Source organism: Cyrtonyx montezumae, unplaced genomic scaffold (assembly GCF_038088225.1).
Source record: "Cyrtonyx montezumae isolate F1298 unplaced genomic scaffold, pur_monq_1.0 scaffold_43, whole genome shotgun sequence".
Taxonomy (NCBI): Eukaryota; Metazoa; Chordata; class Aves; order Galliformes; family Odontophoridae; genus Cyrtonyx; species Cyrtonyx montezumae.
Genome location: NW_027072049.1, coordinates 14995 through 36248, shown reverse-complemented (window position 1 = coordinate 36248; position 21254 = coordinate 14995). Strand labels below are relative to the sequence as shown.

Below are 21254 nucleotides of genomic sequence, written 5' to 3'. Positions count from 1 at the left end.
GGCTGCCGGCAAAAGGGACTGTGCCCCCCCAACACCACGACAGGAAGGTAAGGGGTTCTCCGCCCACTGCTGAGTGCCCCCAGAGCTTCACCCCCACCTCCATCCCCGCTCTGGGATGTGCCCCGCACAGATCCCATGGGCAGCCAGCTTTCACTGCTGGATTTTTGCACCCACTTCAGCGTCGTGGGTTCCCCACGTAGCCCAAGCCCCCTTTCTGTGCACCCCCCCCCCCACCCGGGTGCCACACAGCTCCCAGGGGGCACTTCCAGTGCTCCCACCCTTGCATGCTCCCTGTAGGTGTTTGCTCCAGGGCTACGAGCGAAGCGAAATCCCCCAATTATAAAGGCTTCCTCGGGGTGATAGGGCTGGGACCGCCGAGGGGAAAGTCCCCACAACCACAGCAGGAGGATCGTCCCCATCCCTGCCCTCCACCTGCAGGTGCTCTGGGGTTCTTGCTCCTTGCACCCCTTGGTGCAAAGTTGGGGTTCTTCCCTCGGTGCTGGGGTGCTCACTGGCTTTGGGGAAGATCACTGTGGACGGTGTTTGGGGCCCCAGTAGGATGCAGTAGGATGGCATGGAGCCTTCAGACCAGCCCACAGGGGGTTGCTGCACCCCACAATGGGCCAACCCTAAGAGATGGGCATGGCCCTTCTGCACCCTCCTCAGCGTCCCCTCGCCTGCTGTGCACCCCAAAAGATGCGAACAGCACCCAAAAGCCCCACCAGGAAAGGCAGCACACACAGCAGGACGCCTCTGGCGCCGTCCCCGAGCTAGGTACGACTGCGGGGTCTGGCACAGCACGGGACACGGGGACGCAGGGGGCTGAAGCAGGACGAGCGCAGCATCGCATCACGCAGGGACGCGATCCCAGGACACCCTTCTTGGGGCACACCGGAGCGGATGGACCGCGGGGTCTGCGCTAACGGGGCCGGGCGCTGCCACCCCCTTGATTGGCGCCGCGGGGGACGAATGCCACAGCTGAGGACGGCCGAGGGTACCTGAAGGATCCGCGTGTCCTCAGGGTTTCACTCATGACCATCTGACAGCAGCAGCAGCTGCGCGCTGCCAACAGGCGCCCGCGGAGCCAAAGGAGCCGAAGGAGTGGGAAATTCTGGCCCTGAACGGTCTCTCCTTGGGATTTCGCTATTTTCCACCCAACGGTAAGCGCCCGCGTCCAGCACTGGGACAGCACCCAGGCTGCTGGGGAGGGGCTCGCTTGGCCCCGGGTTCCTCTTTCTTCTTGGGGTTGTGCCATGGGGCAACACTGCTGGAGGTTCGGTGCTGTGGGGTTTTTCGCTTTTGGGCCCCCACCCGTGCCAAAAAACAGAAGGGGACAGGGGGGTGGCGGCTCCCAGAAGGGCACTGGGACGTGGTGACAGTGGTGACACCGGCGGTCCGGTGGCTTTGAGGGTTGGGGGTGGCTAAAAAGTCCCAAGTCGCCTTTCTCCTGGCTTCTCTTCCTAAATATAAGGGGATTCTAAATATAAACCCGGCCTGGGCCAAAGCCAAGGTTGCAGGAAAGGTCTGCGGTGCTGCGCAGTGTCCCCTTTCCCAAGGCGCTGTCCCCGCAGGGACGCACCTCTACATCCCAGAACAGAACAGGGTGGGATTCAGCTCTGATTCGGGGTGAAAACCCCCATCTCTGGTGCATGGGGTATCCCCAGGGCTGTTCTGGGGTCCCCCCATCCCCGGTGACAGCCGCTGTGCCACGGGGCACAAACATTTTGTCCCCTGCCCCAACCAACACACGGAGATGTGGCCATAATGCGGTGATGTGCTGCGAAATAGGGGAGCACAGCATCCCTGAGCATCACGTGCATCACTCCCGCGGGTGGGACGCGCGTCCTCGTTGTTTGCAGACCCTGCAAGCGTGGGTGGTGTTCCAGGAAAATCCCCGATGTAATGATGTGCACTTTGATGGGAATTGGGCGAGGAACGCTGAGTCCTGCCAGGATTCAGCTGTGCTAATATTTGGAGAGCGTTTTCCACGCCCGGGGCAAAGGGTCCCCGTGCGGTGGTTGTGTTCTCCGGTGGGAAGCCTGCTGGAGCCGGGGTAGGAAGGGGAGAAGCAGCGCCCAGCATGAAGCAGAAGGTGCTGTGGGGTGAGTGATGGTGGAGGAATAACGCAAGAAATGGGGGCGCAGAGGTCCCATCAGGGTCCAGTTTGGGTCCAGTGGGGGGAGATCAGTCTCCTTCAGGATGAGATGCCGTGGGGACCGCAGCACCACAAACCCTGCGTGACCTCCGTGCTGAGGACCCACTCCCAGCACTGTGCATCCGCGGTGCCTGTTGTCCCCCCCCGGGACGAGGTGACACCGCGCTCCTGGCCCGGGCAGGACGGGGTTAGTGCCAGTTGCTGGGAGATGTTGCAACGTCCTATTTCCATCTGCGGGAAGGAGAGCATCCCAGGACTTCGCAGCTTGCGGCCTATGTGTGCCACCCCCAGCTCCGAGTACATCGAGGTACCGTGGGGGCATTAAAGCGCCCGTGTCCCGTACAGGACAGCAGCAATCGAGGGATACCAAGAAATTGATTGACACGGCTCACGGGTACGGGGCAGGTAGGGGGAGGAGGGCTGTGTGCTCCCCTGAGCGAGGCAGGGCGCGGAAGCGCGGTGTGCTCCCTTCCCCTGTGGGATGCATGAGGGGAAGAGGATTCCCACTTGACAGCAATATGTGGGTTTGGGGGGTCAGTGGTGTATGTGAGTCCCAAACGGGGAAGGGCAGAGGGATGCTGGTGGGCATGCAGAGCAAGCTGGGAAGCACAGGGACCCTTCGCACGGAGCTGGGGGCCCAGCACCCCATGTGAACCCATTCCTCGGAGCTCCACAGCAGGAACAGTCCCAACCCCAAAGCACACCCCAAGGAAGCAAAAATCCCACCCAAAAAAAAACCCCCCACTGAGCTGTTTTGTACCAGGCAGCGCAGCCGTCCTCGTGCTGAGGGCGCTGCTGTGTGCCCGGGGGGTGACCTCGGTGGGTCCCCGGTGAGCGGAGGGACCGCGGTGACACCGAGGAGCGTGGCATAGCTTCCCTAAAGGCAGCTCTCCCGTTCTGCTGCACCGCTCCCAGCACGACAGATGCATCCTGGAGGCATCCTGCATTCCTGCTTCCCGGAATGCACCAAACCACCGAGCGCTGTTGGGGCAGCACTGCCTCTGGGGACTTCCAGGCACCAAAAAAAGCCCCATAAAGCGAAGCTCAATGCTGGCAGAAAGCTCCCCTTGAAGCAGAGCTGCCTACAGCCAGAGCAAGGGCATGGGGGGCGGCCGTGTTTGTCCCAGGTGCTGCTGGAAACATTGAATCCCACAGCTCGCTCAGCTCGGGGCCTCGCTCTGCGCAGTGTGAAATCCCCACGGCTCCAAGCAGAGCTCCTCACTCCCTGGGGGAGCAGAAATAAAACACTTCATTTGGGATTTTTCTCTATTTTACCTATTATTTTATTCTATTTTTTTTCCAAAAGCATACCCCATGGGAATTTCTCACGCCATGACATCCTTAAAACAATATCAGTGGGGTTATATTTCCCCCAACCATCAGCAAAGGGCAGTGCCACCCCATGCATTCGAGCACCATCATAACCTTAAACATCCCCAAACAAAACCCACAGCAGCCCATGGCATCCCCAGCTCGGCTCTGTGTCCTGCTTCCCACCCTGAACCAGCAGGGTTTGCTGATCTCTGGGTTCCCTCTGCCCAGCCAGGGCCCGGCCCCACTCCTTCTGCCCTTCCCCTGCGGCCCCACACGGTTCTGGGGGGAGATAGGAACGCTGTGACCTCTGGGCTTCACCCATCCCCACACAGCGCAGTTTGCAGCTGCCTGTGGGATCCGCATGGCTGAGCAGCCAGCACCGAGCTCTGCTCTTCCCCACACCCCACTTCTGGCCCCACTGCGGCAGCCGCCCCACCCTGCACCCCCAGATGGGGTTAAGTGAGCGAGGGGCGGAGTCAGCTCCTGGGCTGTCAGCCGGTTTCGGGGTGCAGGCAGCGAGGAAGGGGTCCTGCAGGGTTGTGTTGTGTTCTGTTGGGTTGTGTCAGGTTGCATTGTGTTGCATTGTGCTGTGCTGCGCTGTGTTGTGTAGTTGTGTTGTGTTGTGTAGTTGTGTTGTGTTGTGTAGTTGTGTTGTGTTGTGTAGTTGTGTTGTGTTGTGTTGGATTGCGTTGTGTTATGTTGAGTTGCACTGTGCTGCGTCGTGTTGTGTTGTACTGTGTCGAGTTGTGTTGTGCTGTTTTGTGCTGTTTAATGTTGTGTTGTGTTGTGATTGGTTGTGTTGTGTTGCTGCAAACTGAGTTGTGTTGTGTTGTGTCATTGGTTAATGCTGTATTGGGTTGTTCTGTACTGTGTTGTGCTGTGCTGGGCCGTAGTGTGCTGTGTTGTGTTGTGTTGTGCTGTGCTGTGATGGTTTGTGTTGTGTTGTGTTGTGTCACATTGAGTTGGGTTGTATCACGCTCTGTTGTATTGTGTCATGTTGTATTGTTTCATGTTGTGTTGTGTTGTGTCACGTATTGTTTCATGTTGTGTTGTGTCATGCTGTGTTGCTTCACACTGTGTTGCTTTGTGTTGTGTTGTGTTGTGTTGTCATGCTGTGTTGTGTCATGTTGTATTGTTTCATGCTGTGTTGTGTCGTGTTGTTTTTGTCACACTGTGTTGCGTTGTTTCACTCTGGGTTGTGTTGTGTTGTGTCATGCTGCGTTGTGTCATGTTGTTTCGAGTCATTTTGTGTCACACTGTGCTGTTTCACACTGTGTTGTGTTGTTGTGTGGTGCCGTGTCCTGTTGTGTCACACCGTGTCGTGTTGTGTCGTTGTGTCGTTGTGTGGTGCCGTGTCCCGTGGTGCACAGCTCAGCCCTGCAGCCCGCAGCCCCCCAGCCGCCAGCTGCTGGCTCGCCTCCACCCGCAGCGTGGATGTCTCGCAGCTCCCCCCGTGGGCAGAGCTGGCTGCTCGCTGCTGCCGGCAGAGCCCCGCGCTGTGCCGCCCATCCCCGCTGCAGGGATGCCCGCGGTGCTCTGCGTCGAGCAGTGCTCTGCTGGAGGACGCTGCTTCCCACTCGTGTCAGCCGCTCTTCCTCTCGGACCCGCGGCTCTGTCCGCCTCTGCTGAGCTGTGCACCCTCTGCGGGAACTGTCGCAGAGCACTCGGTCTGCGTTCAACTCCTCTTCTTTTGGGAAGCAGAGATTGACGGCTCCAAATTGCATAAGGATCACAAAGTCCGACTGACGGCAGCAGTGCAGGAGCTTCAGATCCCGGGCGCAGCTCAAGCCTTGCGCTTTTGGGTTGGTGGTCCTGGAGACTGCGGAGGGTCGTACCCCAAACGGCCACGGCAGCGTCGCATCCCTTTGGAGGACCCCCGGCCTCGCCCCAGCATCTCCCCTTGCTACGCCGTGGCCGTGCCGTGGGTTCAGCCCGGCACAGAGCAGACACGGGGCCGAAGGCGAAGCTGGGGCCGCGCACCCCTCGGTGCCGGAGGAATGAGCAGAGTCATAGGGCTGCAGAAACCCGACCCCAAATGTGATGGCCGGCAGCAGCTGGAGGATCGGCCCCCACCGGCATAGGGCTGCGCTGCGGGTTCTGTGGGGCAGGACGTGGGCCGTGCAGCACCCCGTGTGCTTGTAGGGTTTGCTCTAGGGTTGCTATAGGTCCATCCCTCTAGCAGCAGCTGTGCCACAACCCCACCAGATTGGGGCTGAGCACAAAGAGCCACTGCTGCTCTTCTTTGGCAGAAGAAAATCCATTTTGCACCCTGAGATGCAGCTCAGCAGCAGCGAGGGAGCTCAGCTCTTAGAATGCAGCCGTCCCCAGCGACGTGAAATCGATGCCTCCCTTCGTCTTTGCTTTTACCGCTGGGTTTTATCGCCACTGTCGGAACGCATCGATACTACACCCCAAGGGTCTGTTCCCAGCGCACCTATAAATGTTCCCTCGATTACAAAGGGTTTGAGCTCTCAGCATCCCGCAGGGCGGTTCGAGCTTGGAGCATTGATCCTAAAGCTCTTTCAGGGTCAGCTGCTCAGTGGCACTGCACAGAGCATTGGTCGGGGGATGCTCATCTTGGGGAGGGGACACGTCCTCACCTCACCGCCCCCAGAACATCGGGGCTCTGCTCCGGCAGCGCTGCTCGTTCAGGCTGATTTTTCCTATTTCTCAGAACGATAATGATGCGGGTTGGGCTTTCTGTGGGTTGGGTTTTTTAAGCTGGGGGGCAGCAGCCCCCGGGTGCCACCACCGCCTGCTCTCCGCTTCTCTTTTCGTCGCTCAGCTTTTCAGTGGGGCCACCCTTACCTCTCCCAGGTGTCCCATCCAGTTCTGGTCTGGAGAACCGTCCTGATTTCTGTAAGGAAGTGCCGTTCTTGTTTATTTGGGCTCAAAATGCGACTTCATCTCCTCCCTCTGCAGAGCAGAGCTGTGCAGCGCTGCAGGGCGCTCACGTTCCCACCAGCACCATGGGTGCTGGGAAACGGCCGCTGAGCACCAGGACCGAGCTCTTCTGGCCGAGGATCCTCTCTGCTTACACGTGAGAGGAACGCTCCGATCCTTTGCTCCGTGCTGTAAGGAGTTGGAGCGGTGCCACCGACGCTGAGGGCGTTGAGCAACTTTGGTTGTGAAATTACACGTCTAACGAGCTAGCCGGTGCAGCGCCCGGGAGGAAGGCAGGGAGACGGGGATTTTTGGACAGGTTTGGGAGGGGGAGGAGGGAGCAGGATGCGTGCAACCCATACATGTCCCTCTGCGTGCAATATCCTCGTCCAATGCGTGCATTTTTTCTTGTGATTTCGATGGTTCCGAAGCTGTCGGCTGGAAGAAAGCCAGCTGCAAGAGCCAACCAAGAACTTGGTGTGCCATCACCAAGCTCACAAATACCCTCATTGTCCCCATCGGGTACCACCCACGCTCAAAACTCATCCTCGTAAATGCCCCCATTGTTCCCATCCAGCCCCACTTTCTGAGCCCCGTTCTCCCCAGCAGGTCGGGCGCAGGCGTCCCGCAAGCAGAATGAGAGCATGGCCGGCCTGCCGTACATCCCGGGCCCCGAAAACCTGCGCCCCTTCACGCCCGCCTCGCTGGCTGCCATTGAGCAGCGCATCGCCGAGGCAGAGGCGCTCAAGCTAAAGAAGCAGCAGGTGGAGATGCCCGAGGAAGAGGAGCTCAAGCCCAGCAGTGACCTGGAGGCCGGCAAGAACCTGCCCCTCATCTATGGAGATCCCCCCTTGGAGCTCATCGGGACGCCCCTGGAGGACCTGGACCCCTTCTACAAGGATAAGAAGGTGAGGGACAGAGGGATGCGCTGGGTGCAAGACCCCAAAAAACCCAGAGCATGGACCCCTCCTTCTTCCACCCATGCCTCTGGGTCCCATCTGAGCCCTTCTTGGTGAGCCACATCCCCACGTTGCTCTGGTTCCTTCTCCTCCTAAGCAGAGCATCCCATTCTTTGACCATTCTCCAGCCTTTGGGGGTTCAAAATGTGCACTTCCAAAGGTGTCTCTTTATCCGTGGGGTTGTGCCACTCCATGTTCCACCTTTCTTTTCTCTGCAGACGTTCATAGTCCTCAACAAAGGGAAGTCCATCTTCCGCTTCTCGGCAACTCCTGCGCTCTACCTGCTGGGGCCCTTCCACCCCATCCGGAGAGGAGCCATCAAAGTGCTCATCCATTCATATCCTTCTGCAGTCCTGATGCTGGAAGGGGGGAGGGAGAAGGCTGGGGGGTGTTTTCTGGTTGGTGGTGTCATTGGGTTGGTCCCCACCGTGACCAGGATCCAGAGCTACAGCTTTTGTCCCTTCCCAAGGAGAGGGTGCCCGAAGGTTTGGGGCACCTCGGTGGCAATCACCAAGAGCTGTCCTAGCGTCATTTGGGTTGGGACAAGGAGGACACCTACATATGGTGGAGCTTCCTAAGACGAGGTCCAAGCCTTCCAAGCCAAGGGGCTCTTGGCTTCCTACCCATGAGAAGGGGGAGTTGAGGCAACAGCCGCCGCAGTTCTCCTTGACCGGGCTGTAAATTATTCAGCATGTTCATCATGATCACCATTTTAACCAACTGTGTGTTTATGACGATGAGCAACCCCCCGGCGTGGTCCAAGAATGTGGAGTAAGTCCCTGCTGGCCATGGAGGGGACATCCCTGCCCGGAGGGGACAGGACCAAAAGTGGAGCAGGGCTGTTGGGATCCAGGCACCCTTCAGAGGAGGCAGATGTCCCTGGGAGGTGGTGGTGGCCCTCTCCATCCCAAATGCCCCCGTTAAAGAAGGGACGTCCACGCTCTGCATCAGGCATTGCAGAGAGAAGAAGCGCTTCAGAGTTTCCCAAAATCTGAAGGGAAAGGGAAAAACACATCTAATTGTTTTGGGGGTTTTTTTTGCTGCAATTCTGCACGGTGGGGCTCAGTGGGGTTTAAAGAGAAAACGGTGCTGGTAATACATCAGCAGCAGTCAGAGGCGTTGCAGGATTGTCACCGTAGGGGGTGAGGTGTCCCAGCTCACTCCACGAGCTGAGGTCACAGGAGATCCTCCCCCACGGAGCATCCCCTGAGTCACTGTTCCCGTTTCAGATACACCTTCACAGGAATATACACCTTCGAGTCCCTCATCAAGATACTGTCACGGGGTTTCTGCATCGATGACTTTACATTCCTGCGCGACCCGTGGAACTGGCTGGACTTCATGGTCATCTCCATGGCGTGAGTGCAGCGGGACCCTGGGGACCCTGGGGACCCTGGGCACGGCGTGGGGTGACCTCCACGCCCTCTCCTCTCCCATCCTGCAGCTACATCACTGAGTTTGTGGACCTGGGGAACATCTCTGCTCTCAGAACCTTCCGTGTCCTCCGTGCCTTGAAGACCATCACGGTGATACCAGGTGGGGCAATGAGCTCATGGCTTTGTCAGCAAAAGCAAAAGCAAATCAGCCAGACGTGTTTTCAGGGCTTCTTGGGGATGAATCCTTGGTTTTATGACCCCAATTAACACAATCCTTACTCAGTTTGCTCAGACCCTGGAGCCATAAACGCAGCTTCCTCCCATTGCTGAGTGCTCTGCTATCAGGATTGGGATATTTAGTGGCTCTCAGTGCACGTGGTGAGTTAACATCAACCCCAAATATCCACCGTGCACGTTAACAAATAGCTTTGATGGATGCTTCCCAAACCTGACACCGTTTCAAGACCCCATGTAGACACAGAAACAGCAGTCAGACTCCTGGAGGAGTTTGAGATAAAACCGCAGTGGTAATTTGTCATCCTGCTCCACTCTGTGTCCCCGCATCTTCCACGTCTTCAGGTTTCCTATCTGAAGGACCTTTTTATTCCTCCGCCAAACAAGCTAAAAATTGCACTTTGGAAAAAGTACGCTTCCTTCTTAGTCCCGGGGCTCTTATTTCTGGCATGGTTTCCCCACAGGAGGCTCTGCAGAAATAGCAGCTGCAAAAATAAGCTGGTTCCGAAGGACAGCCTTACTCATTTTCCCAACATAGACAAGCCCCGGGAGAATAGGATTTTACCTAAATAATTTGGGGAGATGTGGAACGGGACCAACAGCAGGGCTAAGAATCCCGTGTCCTTTCGGGATGTGCCTCCACGCACACTGCTCTGAGCCGCCTGAACTCAGTGTCAGGATGTCCCGGCGTCACCCATCACCCATGCAGACAATTCCTCGTCAAAGGTCCGCCGCCGTCTGCAGAGGAAGCGAGTTAATCCCGGTGCTTAATGCAAACTGTCACTTGCATCCCCTCTGCTCGGATGCCGGAGGGTTTCTCTGGAAGGGACCAGCTGGCTCCCGGCTGCCTGTAGGGCAGCACATGTCGGGGTGTGGGGTCATGGGGGTTTCTGTGCAGCCAAAGTTGAGAGCAGTGCACAGCATCGTCCGGTCGGGTTGGTGAATCGCTGCCCCCGTGTGCTGTGTTAAGTGCTCCGTTCGGCCGTTTGGGGCTGGAAAAAAAAGCTCTATTGTGGTGTTTGGGTGAAACAGAAAGACAGAAGGGATGGCTGGCTGCCAGCGGGAACGGGCTCTGAGCTGTGATGCCCAGGTCGAGGCACGGAGACGCTTGGCTGCCCCGCTGCCAAAGGGAGCACTGCCCACTGATACGTGAGGTCTGGGTCCATGGGGTGAAAATCGGGGTACCCGCGACCCTGTTAACTCCAGAGCCTTTGGGGAGCGCAGTGGCGTGGGCTGTACGATCAGCAGACGAGCAGTTAGCTCGGTAGCACTGACTCCCTCCCAGGGCTGAAGACGATCGTCGGAGCGCTGATCCAGTCGGTGAAGAAGCTCTCAGACGTCATGATCCTCACCGTCTTCTGCCTGAGCGTCTTCGCCCTCATCGGCCTCCAGCTCTTCATGGGGAACCTCCGGCACAAGTGCGTGCGGTGGCCGCCCCTCAATGGCACTCTGATGGGGGACTTCGGGATGGGCAACTCCACGTTGGCCAACGCAACGCTCTACGGCAACGTCACCAACGGCATCGACGGCAACTTCACCGGCAACAGCACCTTCGACTTCGAAGCCTACATCAACGACGAAGGTAAGGACGGTGCTCCCCTTCTCCGCTGACACATCACCACGCTTTTCCATTTACTCCATCCTTCCTCAGTGTCTGGCAGTTTGTTCCGATGAGTTCTGATCATGCTGCTTGGCTCCCATGGGTCTTCATGTTGCGGTGCTTCAGTGGGATTTGGGTTTTGCAAGAGGACACGGCTAGGGGGTGATGGAGGGGATGTGCATACTCAAAGAATGGGCAGATGGGAAAATGACAGGGAAAAAGACCAAAAAAAGTGTCTGAGGTTTTTCTTGTTTGGCTCTTTTTCTTTTTTTACCGCCACATGAAATCGCAAAGATAGCATTAAACCTCCCAGAGCGGCGTCCGTTCGCCTTTAATTAATGTTTTATTAGGGATTTCTGAGTAATTGTGGCGTTATTCTTATTTTTTTTTCTTCCATCTACACCCTCTTGGCCCCCAACCCCGGGGAAAGCTCAACCCCAAACACAGGCGCTGCCTTTGAACTCCCCACCTCGTGCAATCAATACGACCACTAGCCAGACCCAAACACAGAAGCCCAAAGCAGGAGACAGCATCCAAAAGCAATATTGTGTCGGAAAAATCCATTCGGGGTCACAGATCGAATGCAGAGTCGCCTAAAGCGAGCTGCGCTCTGGGGACGGTCTCTAAGGAGATGTTTCATGTCCCATTTTGGGCACTCAGAGCTCAGGAGAAGGTCGGGTTACATCTGGGCTGAGCTGCTGGGCCCCGCTGGGGAAGTAAGCATCAGTTACAGGAAGGCTTCGTTGCAGGGGTGCAAATTCAATATATGGGATCTAATGAGCACTGCACAAATAGCAACGGCACGCTGCGGGCGTATGCTTGGGCTGGCAGCTCGTGGGGCCGGGGTAAACACGTACCACCTGAGCAGCAGGAGGAAGATGATGGCCATGGGCCTTTTCCCCTTGTTTTTGGACCCCTACTGTCCCTGTGCTCCTAGGTAAGCCCTGCTAACCCACCTTCCCAGGAGCTCTGACCCCCCTTGGCCATTCCCAGCCCCCGGTGGGCTTGCAGCCATCCAGCTGGGCTGCTGGAGCAATGCCACGAGATCTCTGAGCTGGAGACAAGCAGTGCAACACAGAGAACAAAACCGACAGGGAGGGGACATCCCCACTATGGGACGTGGGACAGTCACCGTGACGGCGAGGACTGCCAAGAGCTTTAAAATCTACGTCTGTGCTTATTCATTTTTCCCCGTGTTTTGCTCTTTCCCCACCTGCGAAGCCAATTTCTACTTCCTGGAGGGAGCGCTCGACGCCCTGCTCTGCGGGAACAGCAGCGATGCGGGGTGAGTGCAGCAGCATCCAAAACTGGGTGGGAAGGGGATTTGTGTGATAGGATCTGCTGGAAGAAAGCGGATCTTGCAGGGCTCCTCCCCACCCCAACCACCCCGTGGGCTGCCACGGCGGGGACTGACGCCTTCTGCCCTTTGACAGGAAGTGCCCGGAGGGGTACGAGTGCATGAAGGCGGGGAGGAACCCCAACTACGGGTACACCAGCTACGACACCTTCAGCTGGGCTTTCCTCTCCCTCTTCCGCCTCATGACGCAGGACTTCTGGGAGAACCTCTTCCAGCTGGTGGGTGCCGGTGGGACCGCGGCGGGTGGGTGCGTGGCTCAGTCCCCCGTGGATCGGCCATGACTTCAATTTCATTTTTTTCCGTTTGTGTGCTCACCATTGACGTGAGAGTCCTGGCGCTGCCCGTGGCCTTGTAAAAGTTCACTGGATTGGGAACTCGGTGGACTTTGACCCACGGCTGAGGGACGAGGCGCGGATGGGGCATGCTCTCACCCAGCTCTCCAGCGTGGTGTGCTACGGAAAGTGGGGAATTACAGGATTGTTTAAAGCAGCTCTGGTTTGAGATAACTGAGAGGGAAAAGGGGAAACCTGCCCCACTGGACCGAGGCGTCCTACAGGCAGATGTTGTGTGACATCCCTGTTTTCCACTGGTCAGAGGGTGCAACCCCTGAGCCCAGGGCTGGTTAGGTCAGAAAAGCAGTTCTGAAGGCTTTCAACTCTGGAGATGATTATTCCCTAATCCAGAGTTAAAGAATGTGCCCCAGGGGTGGAACCTGAGACACAGCCGTGCAAGGCCGTGGCGAGTAACCCGGCCCAGCTTGGGCCGCCCGCTGGCACTGAGCGGTGCGCTTGGGTTGGCCGAAATCCCACTCACCCCATCCTAACCCAAAGCCACGAGCTGCAAGAAGGTCACTTGGGCAATGAGATGGCAGCAAAATCTTGTCTTCCTCCCACGACCAGTAGGATGACAGTACAAAATTTAACCAACACTGCAAGACGTTTTACTGGAAGCATCACACTGTGCCGGGGAGGTGATGACGGGTCGCGCTTCCTCCTCCCACAGACGCTGCGCGCAGCGGGGAAAACGTACATGATCTTCTTCGTGGTGGTTATATTCCTGGGTTCCTTCTACCTCATCAACCTCATCCTGGCCGTGGTGGCCATGGCCTACGCAGAGCAGAACGATGCCACGATGCTGGAGGCGCAGCAGAAGGAGGAGGAGTTCCAGCAGCTCATGGAGCAGCTGAAGAAGCACCAGGAGGAGCAGGAGAAGCAGGTTGGTGGGATGGAGGAAGGTCGCGGTGAGGGATGGTGAGAATGAGAGGAGAGGGAGAGGCAGAGACGCCCCTAGGGACATTCCCAACGGTGTAAAATCCAGGAATGAGTCCTGCTCGCTCTCAGCTGAGTAAAACTGGGAATGGGTCACTATTTGGGGTCACCAGCTGAATCCAAAAGTTGATAAATGCATGGAAAAAATAGGCTGAAAAGATTTGACTTCCACATCTAAAGACCGTGGCAGGGAGCGCTGGGAGGCAGCAGAGAGGCGCAGCACTGTGAAATGGATTGGCAAAAATTTGCTTTTGGCCAACACTGGCAACAGAAAGCTCCAGCATCGGTCCTTGTAAGAGTTTGGGTGTATGAAGCATGCCTCTCTTTCTCATTTGGAATGAAGGCACATCCCAAAGATTAAAGTTCCCCACAAGACAGGAATCAGAGGTTTTGCACAGAATCGTGGAATTATAGAATCATTACGGTTGGAAAAGTCCTCGAGGATCATCATCCAACCCCGCACATCTCCACCAGGCCCACTCACAGAGTCACTAAGGTCGGAAGTGGCCACACCAAATCCAAGCGCTGTCCCACCGCCACCGTGCCCACTCACCACACACTTACACCCTCATGAATCCACTCGCCCTGGCCACGTGGGAACGCGTGGGGTTTGGGGAAGTGCAGACGGCAGTGGTGGAAATGTGGTTGCTGCAGTTGCAGGACAGGCAGTCCAGCAGCGGTTCCCTGCACAGCAGCGCGGCCGGGAAGAAGAGCGACTCGGATGTGAACAGCGACCAGGACAAGGCCAAGGACTGCAACGGGCAGGTGGTCCCCAAGGTCGTGCTGCAGCGCTCCGCCACGGTGACTGAAGTATGTGCTCTGCCCCTGCCACAGCCCTGCACAACATCCCTTACAAGGACCTGCCGGTCCTGCAAACCTTCCTGCAGCTCTGCCTTGTACCCGAGGTCTCTAGACCGAGACCCTTTTGTCTTCTCAGCCTCTAAGTGCGTGCGATACGTGTTCACCCACGTGTCCTCCTCTCCTTCTAGTTCAACCCAGCCAACGAGCCGGAGAAATCAGACTCCAACCACCTCACCGTGGGCAACCAAGATGGCCCAGGGCTTGAGAAGAGGGTGGGGAGTGCCATCAGTGTCATCTCCAACACCATGGAAGGTATGGCCCGGCTGCACCGTGGGCTTGGGTTGGAAGAGACCTTAAGGACTGTAGAACCACGAATCGGAGCGTGGTTGGGGTGGAGGGGATATTAAAGATTGTAGAACCATGGAATCACAGCACAGTTGGGTTGGAGGGGACCTCAAAGCCCCCCAAGTCCCACCCCCTGCCTTGGGCTGGGTGCCCCCCCCGCATCACGCTGCCCACGGCACCATGGAAGCTGAACGCCTCCAGGGGTGGGGGCGCCCAGGAATGGGTTTTCCCACCCAGGGGAGGATGGGGGAAGCCCACGCTGATGTCAGTTTTCCTTCCTGCCCTCAGAGCTGGAGGAAGCACACCAGAAGTGCCCGTCCTGGTGGTACAAATTTGCCCACACGTTCCTGGTGTGGGACTGCTGCTTCCCGTGGCTGAAGCTGAAGGAGTTTGTCAAGCTGGTGGTGATGGACCCCTTCGTGGACCTGGGCATCACCATCTGCATCGTGCTCAACACACTCTTCATGGCCATGGAGCACTACCCCATGACAGAGGAGTTTGAGAACGTGCTGAGCGTGGGGAACTTGGTAGGCAGAGACCACCACCCCATCCTTCCTTGCTTTGAGCCACAGCCCCCAGACCGCCACCGTGCTTTCAGCTTCATGCGATCTGCTGGTGGGACAGGTCCAGGAGCTGCCTGACAGGCTTGGCAAACCCACCCAGGGGCTGGGGAAGAGAGGGGGGAGGGCCGCATCCTTCCTCCTACCACCTTGCCTTGCTCAGCACCTGCTGGCACCTCTCTGCACGCAGGCACGCTGGTGGCACATGCTCAGCACATAGCTGCTTTGTCTCTGGTTTCATTCAGGAAATAAAAGGGGATTAATCGGCTGTTGCTTGAAGCACGGTCACACTGCAAAGAAAAAAAAACCAAACAGCTCCAGCTTCTCCCTGGGAACAGCGGTGATTTCTGGATGTGTACAGAGCCAGTGGGACCGGGGGATGAATGGGGCTGGGAGCGGGAGAAGCAGTGCTGATGCACACAATGGGGAGCTGCCCCCAGCGTGATGGTGGCAGAGTCCACCCCGTGACCCACGTCCAGGGTGAGATTTGCCCCCCGTGCATGCCACGCCATGCAATTCAATTGAGGACACCGATTGTCACATTGCTGATCCCGCCCTGGAGTAATGTGATAATGCTCTGAGCTGCGGTAGTCCCAGGGAAAGTGGTGTGTAGGAGCTGGCTCAGCTTTTTCACAGCCCCGAAACGTTCCAGTTCCTGGTGCTGGGAAACCCTGAAACAGAAGGGGATTCCTTTGCCAATGAGACTTCTTGGTTTTAATTTCCACCCTTTTCCAGAAGCAGACAGCACTGCTCCCCGCAATCCGAACTGGGAGATGGTTCCCAATAAGCCCTGAACCCAAATGGGACGGAATATGCAATTTGCTCATTTCAGTTTGTGCATTTCCCCCAAAACGAGTTGCCTCCCACCCCACGCAGAAGCTCAGCGCTGGCTTACCACGCTGCAATGCTCCCCGCAGGTCTTCACGGGGATCTTCACGGCTGAGATGGTGCTGAAGCTCATTGCTCTGGACCCCTACGAGTACTTCCAGCAGGGCTGGAACATCTTCGACAGCATCATCGTCACGCTGAGCCTGGTGGAGCTGGGGCTGGCCAACGTGCAGGGGCTCTCCGTGCTGCGCTCCTTCCGTTTGGTACGTGGCACGGGGCTGAGATCTGCGGGTTTGGGATCACCAGTGGGGCGGGGAATGGCTCAGTCAAGGGCATTCCTGGCAGCCGCCAGCTTGTCCCCGATTGAAGGTAGAAACATAGAATGGGTTGGAGGGGATCTCAGAGGTCATCCGGCGCCGACCTCCGAGATCACGCCGCCCATTGTGCCAAGTTCTGAGGGAAGCGGCTCTTTGCAAAGCTGCTGGGTGTCCAATCCGTCCTAAAACCCCGTGAAGCTCCAACCCCTGCGGCACTGAAGGCCCACAGCAACCCACGCCTTGCCTCTTTGCTCCTACAGCTGAGGGTCTTCAAACTGGCCAAGTCTTGGCCCACCCTCAACATGCTCATCAAGATCATCGGCAACTCAGTGGGCGCGCTGGGGAACCTGACGCTGGTGCTGGCCATCATCGTCTTCATCTTCGCCGTGGTGGGGATGCAGCTCTTTGGGAAGAGCTACATGGAGTGCGTCTGCAAGATCTCCCTCGACTGCACGCTGCCCCGCTGGCACATGCACGACTTCTTCCACTCCTTCCTCATCGTCTTCCGCATCCTCTGCGGGGAGTGGATCGAGACCATGTGGGACTGCATGGAGGTGGCCGGCCAGACCATGTGCCTCATCGTCTTCATGATGGTCATGGTCATCGGGAACCTGGTGGTGAGCGGCAGGGGGGCAAGGGAGGAGGGTGGACGCGTCCCCCACCCCCACCCGTTGTGCTCTGGTGGGTGCGGTGAAGCTCAGCTCACCTGGAGAGCTGTTCCCTGTGGGTTTGGTCCTGTGGGTGGAGGATGCCATGGGGTGGGCCTCTCCCCACCCCCACCCGCGGTGATCTGGTTGATGCTGCACATCTCAGCTCACCCATAGGCTGACCCTGGTAGGGCTGGTCTTATTGGAGCTGTACAGGGTACCCCTCCTCCGCACCTCTGTGCTCATCTCTTCATAAGTAGGATTATATCAGATTTCTATCTGAGGGATCTTCAGCCGAAGCCGGATCCCAAGCAGAAGGGGAAACTGAGGCACAGAAACCGGTGTGCCCCATCTGCCCCCTGCTAACGTGAGCCGCTCACCGCTGCCTGCGAGTTCCAGGCGAGCGCAGAATCCTTTCTAAAGTTGGAAACCCTCTGCGGGCGGCCCCGGGGCTTGTTTTCCCGGCCGCCTGGGCCCCGCTCTCCCTTCTTAAGGAGCAGGGCAGGGGAGGGAAGCGCGGCGGCGCGCTGGCTCGCTCCTCTCACTTGCCGGGGTTGTGTAAGCCCTTTGGAATTTGCTTTGAAAAACGATCTGGCTCTGGGAGCTGCTGACGCGTCACCCCGCACGGGGCACGGCTGCTCGGCGGAGCACGGAGCGCCCCGGGGCGCGGAGGGCACGGAGCATCCCGGTTTGGGGGTTAGGACGGTGGGATTTGGGGTGCCGGGTCCTTCTCCTCTTTCCCGTCGGGAGCAACGAGGCGGCGCCGCTCGTCCCGTAACGTTAACGGCGCTCGGAGCGCTTCCTTTGGAGTTATTAAGGGAGAAGGGAGGAGACCCGGAGGGGCGGAGTCCCGCCCCAAAAGGCAGCGCCGGCAGCGGCTGCGCGCGGTACCCGACGTGAGCGTTACAGCGCGGGGAGAGCGGGGATTTATTTAAAGACGCGGTTTAAGTCCTATGGCATGAGCCGTGCGAAAACAGCAGTGACCTTGGAGAGCGGCTAATTCCCTTCTCAGACGCTCCGCTGGCACAAAAAGGCACAAACACCGACAGCTGTGGGCTCGGCCCCGCGCGGCGTTCCCGGCTCCCTCCGGAGCTCCGCGCACCGCTCCCGTCCCCGCGCACCGCTCCCGTCCCCGCGCACCGCTCCCGGATCCCGCACGCTGCGGGGCGGACCGAGCCGGCCCCGGAGCCGGGGCCGCCCAGCGGTGCAGGCAGCGGGGATGGGCGGCACAGCGCGGGGCTCTGCCGGCAGCAGCGAGCAGCCAGCTCTGCCCACGGGGGGAGCTGCGAGACATCCACGCTGCGGGTGGAGGCGAGCCAGCAGCTGGCGGCTGGGGGGCTGCGGGCTGCAGGGCTGAGCTGTGCACCACGGACACGGCACCACACAACGACACAACACGACACGGTGTGACACAACAGGACGCGGCACCACGCAACGACACAACGACACAACACGACATGGTGTGACACAACAGGACACGGCACCACGCAACGACACAACGACACAACACGACATGGTGTGACACAACAGGACACGGCACCACACAACGACACAACGACACAACACGACATGGTGTGACACAACAGGACACGGCACCACGCAACGACACAACGACACAACACGACATGGTGTGACACAACAGGACGCGGCACCACACAACGACACAACGACACAACACGACATGGTGTGACACAACAGGACACGGCACCACACAACGACACAACGACACAACACGACACGGTGTGACACAACAGGACACGGCACCACACAACGACACAACACGGTGTGAAACAACACGACATGACACAACACAGTGTGACAAAGCACAACACGACACAACACAACATGAAACAATACAACACGACACAACACAACACAACCCAGTGTGAAACAGCGCAACATGACACAATACAACAGAGCATGATACAACCCAACTCAATGTGACACAACACAACATGACACAACACGACACAACACAAACCATCACAGCACAGCACAACACAACACAACACAGCACACTACGGCCCAGCACAGCACAACACAGTACAGAACAACCCAATACAACATTAACCAATGACACAACACAACACAACTCAGTTTGCAGCAACACAACACAACCAATCACAACACAACACAACATTAAACAGCACAAAACAGCACAACACAACTCGACACAGTACAACACAACACGACGCAGCACAGTGCAACTCAACATAACACAACGCAATCCAACACAACACAACACAACTACACAACACAACACAACTACACAGCACAACACAACTACACAACACAACACAACTACACAACACAACACAACTACACAGCACAACACAACTACACAGCACAACACAACTACACAACACAACACAACTACACAACACAGCGCAGCACAGCACAGCACAATGCAACACAATGCAACCTGACACAACCCAACAGAACACAACACAACCCTGCAGGACCCCTTCCTCGCTGCCTGCACCCCAAAACCGGCTGACAGCCCAGGAGCTGACTCCGCCCCTCGCTCACTTAACCCCATCTGGGGGTGCAGGGTGGGGCGGCTGCCGCAGTGGGGCCAGAAGTGGGGTGTGGGGAAGAGCAGAGCTCGGTGCTGGCTGCTCAGCCATGCGGATCCCACAGGCAGCTGCAAACTGCGCTGTGTGGGGATGGGTGAAGCCCAGAGGTCACAGCGTTCCTATCTCCCCCCAGAACCGTGTGGGGCCGCAGGGGAAGGGCAGAAGGAGTGGGGCCGGGCCCTGGCTGGGCAGAGGGAACCCAGAGATCAGCAAACCCTGCTGGTTCAGGGTGGGAAGCAGGACACAGAGCCGAGCTGGGGATGCCACGGGCTGCTGTGGGTTTTGTTTGGGGATGTTTAAGGTTATGATACTCAAGTTCAAAGGGTACTGCAGAGCCAGACGGGTGGAGGAACAAAACCTCCAGGCATGGTGTAGGAATGCTGTGGCTTGAGAAAGTCCTGAGGGGTGTTTATTTCCCACTGTATTGAAATCACAGGAAAATCTCAAGAGATTTGGTTGCAGCAGTGAAGGGATCTCTGTGGCTGCAGGGGTGGACGTCCCCATCGGTGTCCGCTTTGTCCCCTCCAGGTGCTCAATCTGTTCTTGGCTTTGCTGCTGAGCTCCTTCAGCGCCGACAGCCTGGCGGCCTCCGACGACGACGGCGAGATGAACAACCTGCAGATCGCCATCGGCCGGATCACCAGGGGCATCCACTTCGTGAAATCTTCCGTCCTCACGCTGCTCCGAAGGCTGTGGAAGGGCAAAAAAGTGGCCCCGGAGGAAGAGCAGGAGCCCAGCAAGGGGGACAACTCCGTGCTGAACCACGTGGAAAGCGGCCCCGATCCCAAGCCAGATTACGTGGACGGAGTGGCGGGGAAGGAGTATTTGTTGATGGACGAGCTGGACCACATGAATTTCATCAACAACCCCAACCTGACCGTGCAGGTCCCCATCGCCTCCGAGGAGTCCGACCTCTACGAGGAGACAAGCACTCAGTCTGACACCGAGGACGCCAAGGTGGGTGGCAGGCCTTCAGCCCCTGCACGGTGCCACTTCGGGTCACTTTTAGCTTTTCCTCACGGTGGACCGACCTTGGGGTTTTTCAGCCAAAAAAACGGCGGTTTCCCAGCATGAGATTGGGGTCCAAGCAGAGGTTGGGATCTGGATGTGGGGTTGTGGCTAATGCCGGCAGTGCAGGCTCCCTGCGCTCCTTTTGGGGTTAAAGGTGTCCCAGAGGAACCTGACGCCGGGAAATCTGCTGATGGCACTAACATTGGATCCACTGCTAATGCCTCCGAAAGCAGCGGCGGGGAGGGAGGGGGACCAGATGGAGGGGCTTAGCACGAGCGAACATGAAGCGATGCATTTCGGACCCAAAGCTGACGAGACAGCTGATGTCCACTGCATCGGGTCGGGGGGTGTGGGACTCTGATCTGCGAGAACGGGAGGGAGAGGAGATGAGAAATGCAGAGAAGCGATAGCAGGTACACAAAGGAGGATGGTGGTGTGATGGGACACTGCTGCCAGCAAAGGGATTGCACCAAGGACCACCGAGGGGTATTCAGGAGGGCAGAGCGGGGGGGTGATGCTAACACCCACCCAGCCACCATGGGACGACGCGTCCATGCAGTCCCAAGGACCTCAGTTCCTTGCTTCTCCCATTGTCTGTGCTGGATGGAGTGGAGAAATCCCATTGAACGATGGCCAAGGTGGAGAAATCCCATTGAACGATGGCCAAGGTGCACGGCAATGGGAGGAGGAGCATCCTCCCAGCAGGACGGCAGGAGATGCCTGCCTAGTAATTAGAAACGAGGTGCTAATTGATAGAGCTCTGAGAAGTCCGCTGCTCGCTCGCTGAGTTCGCGTGCCGTCCATCAGCTCCAGATGGAGCCAAAGTCTCGCGCTGGGAGCACGGCGACGATGACAAGCTGGGAGAGCTCTTGGGATGGGCTGCTCAGAAAACGCTGACAAACGCTCTTCCCTTTAACAGCAGCAGAGACCACACCACCAAACCTGCCCTGGGCACCGCGTGCCGTGGGGGTCCTGGCTTGCAGTGCCCTTCCCCGGCTTCCTGGCTGTTCTTCCCGCTGTGCG

At 57.8% G+C, this 21254-nt stretch overlaps 1 protein-coding gene across 2 annotated transcripts in view; it reads left to right on the top strand.

Moving 5' to 3' along the window:
• The first annotated feature begins 2069 nt into the window (after nt 1–2069).
• SCN4A (sodium voltage-gated channel alpha subunit 4) overlaps nt 2070–21254 on the top strand; it is a 28340-nt gene continuing 9155 nt past the window's right edge. Inside the window, exons 1-16 of one of the 2 annotated variants that reach the window (XM_065747271.1) lie at nt 2070–2102; nt 6962–7260; nt 7530–7648; nt 7993–8082; nt 8541–8669; nt 8756–8847; nt 10207–10503; nt 11743–11806; nt 11955–12096; nt 12881–13093; nt 13801–13956; nt 14136–14259; nt 14581–14819; nt 15770–15943; nt 16258–16614; nt 19749–20177. In XM_065747271.1, coding sequence (XP_065603343.1) covers nt 2081–2102; nt 6962–7260; nt 7530–7648; nt 7993–8082; nt 8541–8669; nt 8756–8847; nt 10207–10503; nt 11743–11806; nt 11955–12096; nt 12881–13093; nt 13801–13956; nt 14136–14259; nt 14581–14819; nt 15770–15943; nt 16258–16614; nt 19749–20177 — 2946 coding nt within the window. In that variant the 5' untranslated portion in view covers nt 2070–2080. Of the gene's footprint in view, nt 2103–6961; nt 7261–7529; nt 7649–7992; nt 8083–8540; nt 8670–8755; nt 8848–10206; nt 10504–11742; nt 11807–11954; nt 12097–12880; nt 13094–13800; nt 13957–14135; nt 14260–14580; nt 14820–15769; nt 15944–16257; nt 16615–19748; nt 20178–21254 lie in introns of those variants that run through there. The other variant, XM_065747270.1, reaches the window with a different exon arrangement.